Genomic DNA, 12,854 nt, shown 5'->3' with positions numbered 1-12,854 from the left:
TCACAAGATATATATATATATATATATATATATATTTAATTTTCCTCAGTCATCTACACCTGATAGATTCCAATCATCAGTGCTGTCGTACTTTGTCTCTTATTTCTTGGAAATTACACAAACAGGTTAGGCAGGTAAGATGCAACAAGATAACAAACTTTATCAAAGCACTCGTAGATGTTGTGCCTCGGTGCACTAATGGCGTGCAGAGCTGAAACCTTATAAGAGCACGCTGGAGCTCAGTTATCCCAGTTAGGATCAAAGGTACGGTAGCAGTAAAGAGGAAAAGGCTGCTCTTGCAAGGCCACTGTGAGCTCAGCCCCAAAGCCACTATCTGTTGAGTGTGCAGCCTTGGGCAAGTTCACAGCGAGGCACAGTATGTGTCAAGGTGCCCTTTCTCTCTGACAACTGCACGCTAAGATTCCAGTCCCCTTATCTAAAGCGTTGTTAGCATGCAGGCATAGTGTCAAAATGTGAGCATGGATCTGTGGATCTTTGCATAGTTTGACTTCTAGGCACATATGATTACATAGGAATAATATTTTTCTTTAGACTATCTTTTAAAGTACTTTTGATAGACTATATCTGTTTACCAAGCATGCATGAGGATAAGTGACATCGGAAAAGACGTAAAGAGATTTGAATTCAAGGCGACTGTGATTGCTGCGGCGTAGTCCTAAATGTGTTCCTGCAAAATGACCCGCTGTGAACTGAATTCCTCAGTCTAGCTTGGCTTGTTTTGCAGAGGCCCACTTGGGTTTAGGGCTTGAGCAGCATAAACAGCACGATCAAGTGAATGCACTTTATCTCCTCTGATCAATGGCGAGGGATTACAGAGAGGTCCAGAGAATGAAGCTTGGCTCCTTGGCAGGCGTAATCTTTATCGTTAATAGTGGGATGATCCATAGCATGAAGGGAAGTGTATGCAACGAAAAAGAGGGGAAACAGTCGCAGTATCCTCACCTGGTCGGGCCGACTACATAGAAAGAGGAGAGGTAGTCACTCCTGTAACGAGGAACAGTCCCTTCTCTTCGCTGTTTTTGGCTGAAAACATAATACAGAGTAAAACACTGTTACTATTAAATGTTCCTCTCCTGCTGCGTAATCACCTGAACCTGCAGTGCACTTTGAAAGAGTTTGGGTTTAGTGTCATGCTATATTGTACAGTCAGCGTTCTCTAGGTAGGTTAGTGGGACGAGAGAAAAAGCAGTCCTTAATGTTCACATACAGTAACTGCATAGCAAACACGCGGTAGTTAATGCTGAGTTGGGAGATATGTAGAAAGACAGAATGACGGACAGAGGACATCGCTGGATATTAAAGTAACTGCCGACTTTACAGTACGTTGTGCAATGCACCATATATCCCTCCAGAAGCCCCTTAGAATAGGTTATGTATACAGTCTGTCAGGTAAATGTAAAGTGCAAAGTAAATAGGACCTTGGACCGTGTTTGATTAGCTGGGATGAGAGGACAAAGTTCCCCAAGCAGAGGGTTTACAGCACCGATGGAGAACGTTCACTTCACATCATGTTTGAGTTTAAAGGTTCTCAGTGTAACTTCTTATGTAAGAAGTGTCAGGTTCTCAAAACGTAATACAAATTATGATGGCTCTTTCAACACTTTGGAATAGATACTGCGCAACAAAACCCCTCTGAGCTATATAGAATTACTATCAACATGTATACTGGATGTTCTTTAAGCTTCATTAAAGCTTTAAAGCTAGTATTTACCCAGCCAAGTTATATCATTTAAAATATTATTACTATGATTACAATCTGTCTACAACATAGAGGTTATTGTGTTAAAACTCGTAGCTTCTTTTAACAGATGCTAGTAGCACTTAAACAAACAGAACTGTGGTTTTTCTCGTCTGTGTGAGGACGTTTTGTGTTCCAACAGAGATTCACAGAAACGCTCTAAATATATTGAGGAGAATAAAGAAACTGTTGTTCATGCAACGTACCAGAAAATTCATTTTGGCAGAGTAGACTGTGTGAGACCACCAATAACTGCTCCAGACACTGTTATTTACACTAAACTGTGTACACTTCGGTGCTGTGTTGTGATTTGTGCAACATTTATTTACCAGTAGATCAGAGCGGCAGAAGGAATCTCTGGGCAGCTAACTGCACCAGAGTAAAAATAGATTTATGGTCTAGCTCAAACACAGCTGAAATTTCACTCAAATACTTGACATGCTGCAACAAGTTGAGAGCCACTATTAGCTATGTCTGTTCCCCCTGCTGCAGCTTACTGTACTGGATGTTTTCAGAATTAATTCCAGATGTCGCGCAAGTTGTAAAGTCTCCAGTGTGGCAGTTCAGCTTCAACTGGTCATTCATCCATCAGTCATCAAACTTACTTACATTGTTTTACCTCGAAAACAAAAAGGGGGGGGTCTCGCCCCTCCATCCTCCCTTTACTTAAGTCAGATTTGGTTCCACCTTAAAACCTGCAAGAAACCAGACGGTGTTCCTTGTGAGGTTGCCACGGCGGGCGCCTCCCCCTTCGCTGAATGGGAAACTGTGTCAGTGGAGCAGCTCCTGCTCTCTGGGCCGGACAGCGCTGCTCAGCTGACTGGCAGGTGACGCCGCAAGTCACAGGCAAAGCTGCTCGCTCGCCAGCCAATAGGAGTGCAGGAGGGGTGAGGGAGGATCGTCACACCGTTGCCGGGGCAACCACCTTTGAATGAGTGTGTTGGTGGAATGCGGCCAGACAGCAGTTATATAACAGACTGAAGGGCGGGGTGAGGCGCTGGAGGGGGAGCGATAAAGGGAGCAGTGGAGAAGGGGTTTTTTTTCCACTGCCCTTTATATATTTATATCCCTGAGTTGCGTTGGCCAGTAGGAATTCTACCCAACCGGACCAAAACACTCAAACGTATCACCTGCACTGCACAGAACGTCTTTGTGCAAGGAAAATGTTTTCAGGATAATGTCAGTCACTAACGTCTTTAGCGTTGCCTCAGTGTGTGACGTGGGATTGGTTGGATTGAGTAGTTTAGAAAAGAGCTTTTAAAAAACAGCAATTTCCCAAAGAGCTGTGATGGCCGGTTGAAGCCGCTGCGGCGATTTACAGGTTACCTAATGCCCTGTGTGACCCAACAAAGGGGGTTTAGGGATTGTTTGGCACACCCTGCAGCCTGAGCCAAATCAAATCTTGCACACAGTCTACACAGTAACAGTCAGTCGCAGTTGTTTTGTGGGTTACAATTGGAGGCCTTGGAGGGTTGAGCACAGCAATATGCCTTTGTTAACCTGCTAACATTTTTTTCATCGCGGAGAAGGAGCGACAGAGAGAGAGAGACAGCCGTGAAACTTTATAACCCTGGGCCTCAGCTAATGCAATTGACCTGCTATTCTGGGCTTGAGGAGGCCCAGCTACTTAGATAAACAACATAATGAAAAGGACAGGCTGTTCCTGGGTTAAAAGGCTCAGGCTTCCACTATGAACACAAGCTGTACAATATATACGCAGTTTGCTTTGTCAATCACCAGATCCTCTGTCTTCTTAACACTTCTCTTGTTCCCTCACAATCCCGGAACAATGTCCCTTTGTCATCACTGTAAGCTCCATTTCAAACCTTGCAGATAACATTTGACTGTCATCATTAAATAACATGAATTCTTTGTGAGAAATCGACCTGCGCCGAGAAATATCACATGCAAGGTGGTGGCTTTCTTGTTTGAGTTCAGTTTGAGTGAAGAATCAGGATTGTCTGGAGTAAATATTGATTTATTACAGGTTGCCCTCTTTGTTTGATATGACTGAGGTGTTTTATTGACGGTATCTGCACTCAGCATGATAGGCCTAAAAAGCAAATGTTGAATGTTCCTGTAACTTGCCTCTGTATTGCAATGTGACTGGATGTTACATACCTGTGGCCTGGGGTGGGTCTTCTATATATGTTTATGTAGATGGCAATTGCATAACAACTGAAATAGAGCTCCTTACATTCTATGTAAGCCAGTAAGTAAGTAAAGCTTTATATATAGCACTTTGTTAACACAGAATTACAAAGTGCTTTACAAACAAAAATATATCATAATATGCTGCAACACTTATCTTTATTTACTGATTAATCTGCCAGCAATTTTCTCCACTAAAAAATCTATAATAATCTATAAAATGTCAGAAAAGGAAAATTCCCACACATGCTCAGTTTCCCAGAGCCAAAAAATCTAAAATGTTCAATGATGTACAACAGAGAAAAGCAGAACATTTTTACATACATTCTTACAATAATCCATTTTCTATTAATTGACTCCTTGTGCCAAATGAAATAACTACACAGTGTTATGTCTGCCATTATCCAATGATAGCAATTAGTATTTAATCATATTCTTTCTAAAAAATCCATGTATTTATTTGTTTCGGGGTAACTAACTGCATAATTTAACTATTCTATGTTTAAGGTACCTAATTCAATGTTTGTACTATTTCACTGATTTTGTTCCTTGTATCTCTCTCTCCAGCTCAAATAGAGGTGATTCCCTGTAAAATCTGTGGGGACAAATCCTCAGGGATCCACTATGGTGTCATCACCTGCGAAGGCTGCAAGGTGAGCTATCCTCCATTTCCCTCATGGGTTGTTAGTTAGTCGTAAAAGCAGGTAAAAACTGATATCCAAGAGCTTTAAGGTATTGCTGTCACCATAGTGTAAATGCTTGAACACCCAACAAGCATTTAGATGGTCACATTGTTTACCACTGATTCACATTTTGTGTGTGTCTCTCTTTGTGTGTAGGGTTTCTTTCGCCGTAGCCAGCAGAACAATGCTATGTACTCCTGCTCACGACAGAGGAACTGTCTTATTGACCGGACCAACCGTAACCGCTGTCAGCACTGCAGGCTGCAGAAGTGTCTCGCTCTGGGCATGAGCCGTGATGGTGAGTTCAGCTACTCGATCTATATTTAATTAACTCAGAGTTTCGACCTCCCACTTTTTGCATTTCACATTGAGTGACTCATGCTATCTTTGTTTGACCTAGACTGTATCTTCTTCAATGTTTAACTCTTGTCTCGACATCCTCCTGTTGCAGCGGTCAAGTTTGGTCGAATGTCCAAAAAGCAGCGTGACAGCCTGTATGCAGAGGTTCAGAAGCACCAGCAGTCCCAGGAGTGTGCGGGGCTGGGAGCCCGAGAGGAGAATAGTGACATGGCCGACCACAGCCGCACCTACAGAAGAGGCTCCGGCGCCGCACTCAGTGATCTGGACGACATTACCACGCTGCCAGAAGGCCTGCTTTTTGACCTGCCACTGACCCCAGATGATGCAGGTGGAGACTACTGTAACCTGGACACGCTGGGCGGCAGTGCAGGCAGCAGCTCATCCTCTCAGAGTTCACCAGAACAGACCAACTTGGACTTTGTAGACGCCAACCACAGCATCAAGCATGAGTACCAGCTCTTGCACGACTCTGGACTCTTCTCACATGCTATCCTCAACCCACTGCCCGAGGGCTGCTCCCTGCTGGAGATGGGTCAGTACAAAAATTGTAATGCCTAGCAGCTATTTAATGGCTACTTGTGTTGTGTGTTTGAAGCTTACATATATCCTGAAAACAACATGAAACTTCAAAGAAGAAAATTAAATAAAACTTTCCCTCTGTTCAGAGCGTATAACTCAGAGTGTGGTGAAGTCCCATATTGAGACGAGCCAGTACAGCACAGAGGAGCTGAAGAGAATGGCGTGGACCTTGTATAGCCCAGAAGAGACACGCTCGTACCAGAACAAGGTATGTGTGACACAAGCATGTGACAGTACAACCGCCTTCATGCCATTTTCAAGAATCTGTACAGTCTAAATCTAGGAAAAGATAACTGTGGAAGCCACACATAAAACATTGTTTCATATCACTACAGTTTGGTATCATCATGCTGTTCTGTTCTCTTGTACAAGGTTCAGAGAGGACTGGTTTCAGTTTTTAACCTTGAACAGAAATCAGCTGTAACACTTCTGGAAAGAAGTTTCTATAAAACAAATGAAAGTGCTTATCTCCATAGTTGATTCTTACAGTCGGGTTTGTAAATCCAAACAGTTTTATCACACATTTGCTACGGGAGATGCAGCAAATATTATCAAACTGTAGGTCAGGACGTCTTTTGGTACTGGTTCCTGATTGGTCAGCACCAATATATTGATAAGCTCTGTGACAAATGGTGCTGCTAACATAGCATAGCTGCCATTGTTGAATCTTTTCATGTCATGTCTTTATTTTCTGCACCAAATTATGGAGAGTAGTATCAATAAGACTATCAATAAGTATTGGTATTGTATTGATATCGGTATGAATAAAATCCTAAAATTACCCATCCATAGTCAACAGAGAACAATACAACTTGTATGGATGCCTTTCAGTTATTACACTTCTCATAAAAGTGTTCCTGTCTCTTTCTCTTTTCAGTCAGCTGAGGTGATGTGGCAACAATGTGCGATTCACATCACCAATGCAATCCAGTATGTGGTGGAGTTTGCCAAGCGCATCACTGGCTTCATGGACCTCTGTCAGAACGATCAGATTATCCTCCTCAAAGCAGGTCAGTGCCTGACACCAGTGTACCCACCCCACAGTCTAAAATCTGTATATTATATATATATATATATATATATATATATATATATATGGTGTTTTTACAACAGATGTGCTTCCAGCAAGACAACTGGTGTGCTGTGTGTATGTTTTTGTTACTTTGAAAAAAATGAGCTGTGACATAGATAGCTGTTGTCATAAGAACAGTATATTACCCTCAAGTGCTAGCTGACCCCACAGAGTTCACATATCACATGCAAGAAGAGCTGCTTGGTTGTTCTGCTTCTGAAGAATGGCCAGCCTTGTTTTAATCATGCTGCTCCCTCTACAATTCCTTCTCCGGTCATCATACTGTCATCATCATAAGTGCCTCAACTAAAATTAGGCCTGTGTGTGAACTATTTCCTCATGTACTGGAGATCTGACATTGATGTATGGGTTTCAGTGACAAGCAAAACTATCAATCGGTCTAAACAAGCAATAAATGGCTTTAAGTGGCAGCCAAGTTATTTTCTTTTGTAATCCTTAACGAAGATTAAATGAATGAGTGGACACACAAATGTGTTATCACAAGGCATTTAGACCAATTAGATGATCAGTCAGAAGACTTAATTGGTCTGAAAAGGTTCCACACCAATACATATCAGTGAAACCTGAAGGGTGGAAAGAGATTCCAGTGTTATCATTGTAGGGCACAGAATATCCTGTAAGTATCATCACCATTAAGGTATCAACTCCACAGCACAACATAATCAACTGTAATTATGCAAAACAACCAGGAAGCACAGAAAAAAAACCTTCTATGTCAGGTGTGAACGTGTGACTTAATGACAATGAACATAGTCTGCCTCAATTACATTAATCACACCCTTAGTTTTACATGTAATAATCCCCCTGTCAGCCATAGTAAATTATATAAAATGACCTTGTCATTAAAGAATGTTTTACTTTATATAACTGTGACAGCACACATTTAACATCTGTTGAATAAATAGTGTGCAGCAGTACAAATTATGGATCAGTAAATAATTTTCCAATTACTGAATATTGAAAGAAGCACTGTTAATATATGAATTTGTCTTGATGAGTTGTTTTTCATCTCCTCCAACAACTTTTTCTTTTTTTTCATTTAGAGTTTTTTATTTACTTTTTTCCTTGCAACTTTACAATATTAAACATAATTTTTTATTAAACTTGCATATTGCTATCTAATGACCCTCACCATTAATGAATCTGAAGAAGCTACTCCACATTTCAGTCTTTCAGTTTGGCTAGCATTAACTCACATGAGGCTGTAACAGTCATGAGTTCGACCCAATCCGTATAACAAGGAGTGAGCCAAGCAACTATTTAGATGTGTGTGTATATGCTGCTAAATGTTCTTCTTTTTTTGTGTGTCCACAGGCTGCATGGATGTTCTTCTGATCCGTATGTGTCGGGCCTATAACCCCATCAATAATACGTTGCTCTTTGACGGAAAGTTTGCCACTGCTCAGCTTTTCAAGGCCCTTGGTGAGTCAACACATACACTTGATGAAAGGAGGAACAGGGGAACCTTTTTATCTGTTTGATCTGTGTCAAAATCATGACAGTCAGTAGTCTCAGTTTTTGACGCTAACTTTTTTTTTCATCCTTCTCCTTCCCGCTAGGTTGTGACGACCTTGTGAACGCAGTGTTTGACTTAGCTAAAAGCCTGAGCCGTATACAGATGTCCGAGGAAGAGATGGCTCTCTTCAGTGCTGCTGTGCTGCTCTCACCAGGTGAGATTATATTTCTTTAAGGGAATGGGTTTATCTGTGAAAACAGCTACGTGCCTGCTCACTGTAGTATTTACACTCATACTAAATTGGTGAAATGAACCTGTAGAGGCCACTGCACAGCATTTCACACATTTCACACATCCTATCCAGACATCCTACAAGTAAAGGAGAAGAAATGTGTTTGCTGATATTGCTGCCACAGACTTCAAATGAGCATACTGTCAACAGAAAATTCACAACACACCTACAACAGTAATGCTGCACCCATAGAGACAGTATTGGCGCTGACAGGATAATGGCTTAGTACCAGTTTGAAACTCCCTAATGGACTGTAGCCACGATTTTGCATGTTATAATGAGAGAGTCTGCAGGGTCTTAAAAAGTCTAAAATCCAATCATTTGAGTTTTACAGGGATTGAAAATGTATTAATAAAGTTAACGTTATTTGTGTAAAGTTTATAAAGACATTTTCAGTCTGGCTTTTAAATGTATTGATCATGTTATAACTGCAAAAGGAAACTGCTTTGTGCCACTGTGGATGTAAAATAGATCTGCATTCACAATAGTCTTAAAAAGTCTTACATTTAACCTGTTGACACCTGCAGAAACCCTGTATAATGCAATAGCTGTAAAACTTTACTATATACTATACTATAATTTACTTTACTAATGGTCATTTTCTACTATAATTTCCCTCAGACCGACCCTGGCTGACAGATGTTCAGAAGGTCCAGAAGTTGCAGGAGAAAGTCTATGTGGCTCTGCAGCGCTGCCTACAAAAAGATGGAGCATCAGAAGAGAAACTAGCTAAGGTACAGTTTGGTGAAAAAAACTGACTTGATACTTTATTCAACTACCATATTAATAAGATGTTAAATTGGTATTTCTTTCTTCTTTTGACTTTTTATGCCCTTCTGTATTTCCCCTCTAGATGGTGTCTAAGCTTCCCATAATGAAGTCCATTTGCAACCTTCACATCGACAAACTGGAGTTTTTCCGTCTGGTTCACCCTGAGACAGCGTACACCTTTCCTCCTCTGTACCGGGAGGTTTTTGGCAGTGAAATCACCTTCCCAGACTCCACAGAGGGCTAGCACCATTTAGCTAAAACAGCTTGATTCAAATAGAGACATTGAGGCGTAGGGAGGGGGAGATAAAAATGTGGCAACCAGCTGAGGGCAAAACCAACCAGCAGCTCAATGACAATCCTCCACGCTACACTTTAGGACACACTCCTCTCACCTCCCGCCCTGCAAGCTAGTTCATTCAGCTTCGACGTAACACTACAGGAACTGCTGCTGGGTACTCAGTGCATGTTACCTCTTTTTTACGGAGTTAAAGAAATTATTAAAGAGTAGCCTACATAATTTGTATTCTCAAAAATATTTTTCTATGACGAGACCATAAGACTCTTCATGTTGAATTCCTTTCTAATATAAATTTCACTTTTTTTTTTGTTCCTCTAAGCTATTGTTGAATGTACCCCTTTTCCCCTTAACCATTCAGCACAGCCCTAGGCTTGATATAGAATGTACATACTTTAAATCCTCAGCCACTTTGTGGAGTTTTGCAGTAATGATGCCTGTTTCCGTTGTCAGTCTCGTAACAGTTTATTGTCTCATTCAATATTTTTGGTAGCGCCCGTATTTTGCAGTTTCGTAACGTATGAACAAACTGTTTAAAGGGACCACGATCAAACTCATAAACAGACAGGGTTTTTTTTTTTTTACTGTGGGAATCATGGGTAAACGCTCAAGAGCGTCTGCCACCATGCACCTACAAACTCTTGCACACAGAGCACAAAACACAGCACTTATACTGATCTTTGTAGGTATTTTTACAAGAGCACTCTCACACACTGATGTGAGCTCTTTATTTTATTATTTTTTTTAAATGCAATCAATGACCTCAGTCCTAATACCTTTTCCCTTTGCAAATGCCACTTAGAGAGAGAGAGAGTGAGAGGTGTTGTGAAAGTATTTTCAGATGTTCCTTTTTGATATATACATATATAATAACACCTTATATAATCATTTAAGAGAGGAGCAGTCGTGTATTCATCCCAGGTGAGGAGCAGGGTAATGCGCTTGTGCTCAGGTCTCTCAAACAGACACTGCCAGCCCAAACATTGTAGTTCTGGGATGGAAAGATTTTTGTTGCTGAATTGAAAATCTAGTGGATAATTAGCACTTATGAGTCCTCGTTAAAATCCGAAACGAACTCTTGGCACAAGATTTTACGGGTTCGCACTCAGACTGCCATCTGTGAAACTTATGTTAAACCAGTCAGAAATGCTAGATACCCCCTCCCGCTGTAGAGAAGCTGTATGAACAAGGTGCTGAGCAGCCGACCACTGCGGCGGTTATGTGCTCTCGTGGAGGAGTATCTGGAACTGTCACACCTCAGCCCCGCCTGAGAGTGCCATCGCCCCAGACCATCCAGCAGCAGGTTCAAAAAGACTTTTGGAGTAAAGACAAAAAAAATTAACTGAGAGTTTGATGTTGAAATGTTTGCAGGGTTGCATGAGGGGAAGATAATAGAAAGTGGACAGGTGGGTGATGGTGTTATTTAAGCTCCTTAGACATCAGTTAGAGGGGATTTACTGTCTGCGCCAACTCTGACTGCTCCGGGGTCAGGCGGACTGCACTGTCGCCAAGGTGTTCTGATTGGACAATTAAATCCTCTGTTCCTCTTTCCCCACTCCCTTACTACCTCACCCTCCTTAAACACTACATGGCACAGCAAAGGGTTGACAGAGCCATCAGCTACCCCCCTGAGTTAGTATTTCTGCATTTATACTAGAGAGCTTCTTTAAAAATATAATTAGTGTAGAAATTTGACTGCATTTTTTTTTTTAATTAATGATACTAAATTATATTATTATGCTCCTAAAACTGGACAAAAGACACAACTGAATTGCTGGATCTGTTTATACTACCTATCCTTTCTGACTGCTTTTCTGACATTTGAGAGCAGTTCATGCCTTTAGGTCCAGGAAGTCCTACTCATATACAGATCTATGAGTAGAAAAGCCTCTGAAGACACATGAGGGTGTGTCCAGATGAAACCTTTTTCTTCTATGTAGGGGGACATATTGGATTGCTGTAGAAAAGTATCTTTCTACCAGTATCCTAAAGCAGCTACTCGAAAAGAATAGCTGTAATCGGAGAAAACAATGCTTTTGTTATCTGGAGCGGTTTAAGACAATCACATGACATGTCGGAGCTCTATTTAATGTCAGCCAGGTTTGCTTTGCACTGCTGGGACAGTGCTGTTTGCCATACACTATATTATCTGACATAGTATGAAGGGGTATTGCCCTTTTCTGGGTACGTACAACAGTGGCATGGTGGGATTGTGCAATAATGTCTTTCCCATTGTTCTCAGTATGTTGGGCCTTTGTTGCCATGTATTACAGTTAATATTTTTATAAGCACTCCAGCACAGTTAACCTCGCAGCACAACAAGTAATGTTATTTAGAATATAATGTACCAAATACACAACCAACCACTACACAGGTCAGCTATCAGCTGATATGGCCAGATGACACTTGGAGATTGTAACAAAGTGCAATACTTTATGTGTCCAGTCCTAGAATGTTAGACATGCTGATTTCAAAGGAGTCAGTGTACTTTATAGTTTTTGCAGGCCTAAAAGCTGTCCAGGGGGCAGTACTGGAGATCTGCACTTACATTTCTGTTTAGAGTTACTCAGGGAGATAGCTGGGCTCTCTGTCCTACAGTGTCTGCAGTTAGTCTAGCTAGCAAGACACCTTGCACCAACAACATAGAAGACCTTAAACCTTGATCACTGTGTACAGTACATGTTCTTGTGAATGTTTGATTTCAGAAGTATCAAAGATTTTACCCCTGTCTAATATCATTATTGCAAGACTTTTTTCTGAGTTTGAGTCATAGATGAAATAGGATATTAAAAAAAGTAAAGATAGTAAAATATAAATATAAAAGATGGACTATAATCTCTGAATCTTGTGTTGGTTTTGTTGTGATCTTTTGTTTCTCAATTTTTATCCTTATATGTACTGTTTTTTCTCAGTTTAGTGTCCTTTTTGTCTTGGAGAGATGTAATTCTATTTTTTTAAAGAGCGTTTTTAAAGATGTCTCCCTAAAAGTTTCTCTTTTGTCATGATCCTTCTGTTTATATGTTCACTCTATTTTAAGATTATTATTATTAAATCAATATAGATTTTAATAAGAAATAATTTATGATATGTTATGGATATAAAGCCCAAGAGGTTTTAACACAGTAAAGTGTTATTGCACAATGGTGATACAATATGTGGATTTAAGAATGTAATAAAAGTCTTTTTACAATTAAAAGAAAAACTATTATGGCTTTATCTTTGTATGTTTGTTGAAACTGACTGCACCCAAAATCATCTACACAAATGAACCAATTTTATTGTTTATAAATTAAGATGTTATATTCTATTATCACATAAAAAAATACATCCATCACAGTTCACATTTCTTTAAATAAACTGTTTAGTTAATATTTATTACATCTGAGGGATTTCTACTTTCGTCAGATGATTTTGA

General features: G+C 40.4%; 1 protein-coding gene across 1 annotated transcript in view; it reads left to right on the top strand.

Moving 5' to 3' along the window:
- Window positions 1-12,644, top strand: part of rorca (RAR-related orphan receptor C a) — a 14,074-nt gene extending 1,430 nt beyond the window's left edge. Inside the window, exons 2-10 of the mRNA XM_035652867.1 lie at window positions 4,478-4,563; window positions 4,750-4,891; window positions 5,045-5,485; window positions 5,619-5,740; window positions 6,410-6,542; window positions 7,940-8,047; window positions 8,185-8,295; window positions 8,995-9,107; window positions 9,227-12,644. Of these exons, the coding sequence (XP_035508760.1) occupies window positions 4,478-4,563; window positions 4,750-4,891; window positions 5,045-5,485; window positions 5,619-5,740; window positions 6,410-6,542; window positions 7,940-8,047; window positions 8,185-8,295; window positions 8,995-9,107; window positions 9,227-9,388 (1,418 nt within the window). The 3' untranslated portion in view covers window positions 9,389-12,644. The remainder of the gene's footprint in view (window positions 1-4,477; window positions 4,564-4,749; window positions 4,892-5,044; window positions 5,486-5,618; window positions 5,741-6,409; window positions 6,543-7,939; window positions 8,048-8,184; window positions 8,296-8,994; window positions 9,108-9,226) is intronic.
- Window positions 12,645-12,854: the final 210 nt, after the last annotated feature.

Source organism: Morone saxatilis, unplaced genomic scaffold (assembly GCF_004916995.1).
Source record: "Morone saxatilis isolate NCDOM2014 unplaced genomic scaffold, NCSU_SB_2.0 Contig12, whole genome shotgun sequence".
Classification (NCBI taxonomy): domain Eukaryota; kingdom Metazoa; phylum Chordata; class Actinopteri; family Moronidae; genus Morone; species Morone saxatilis.
The sequence above is the reverse complement of the archived record's forward strand: the minus strand, read 5'-3'. Positions and strand labels throughout refer to the sequence as shown.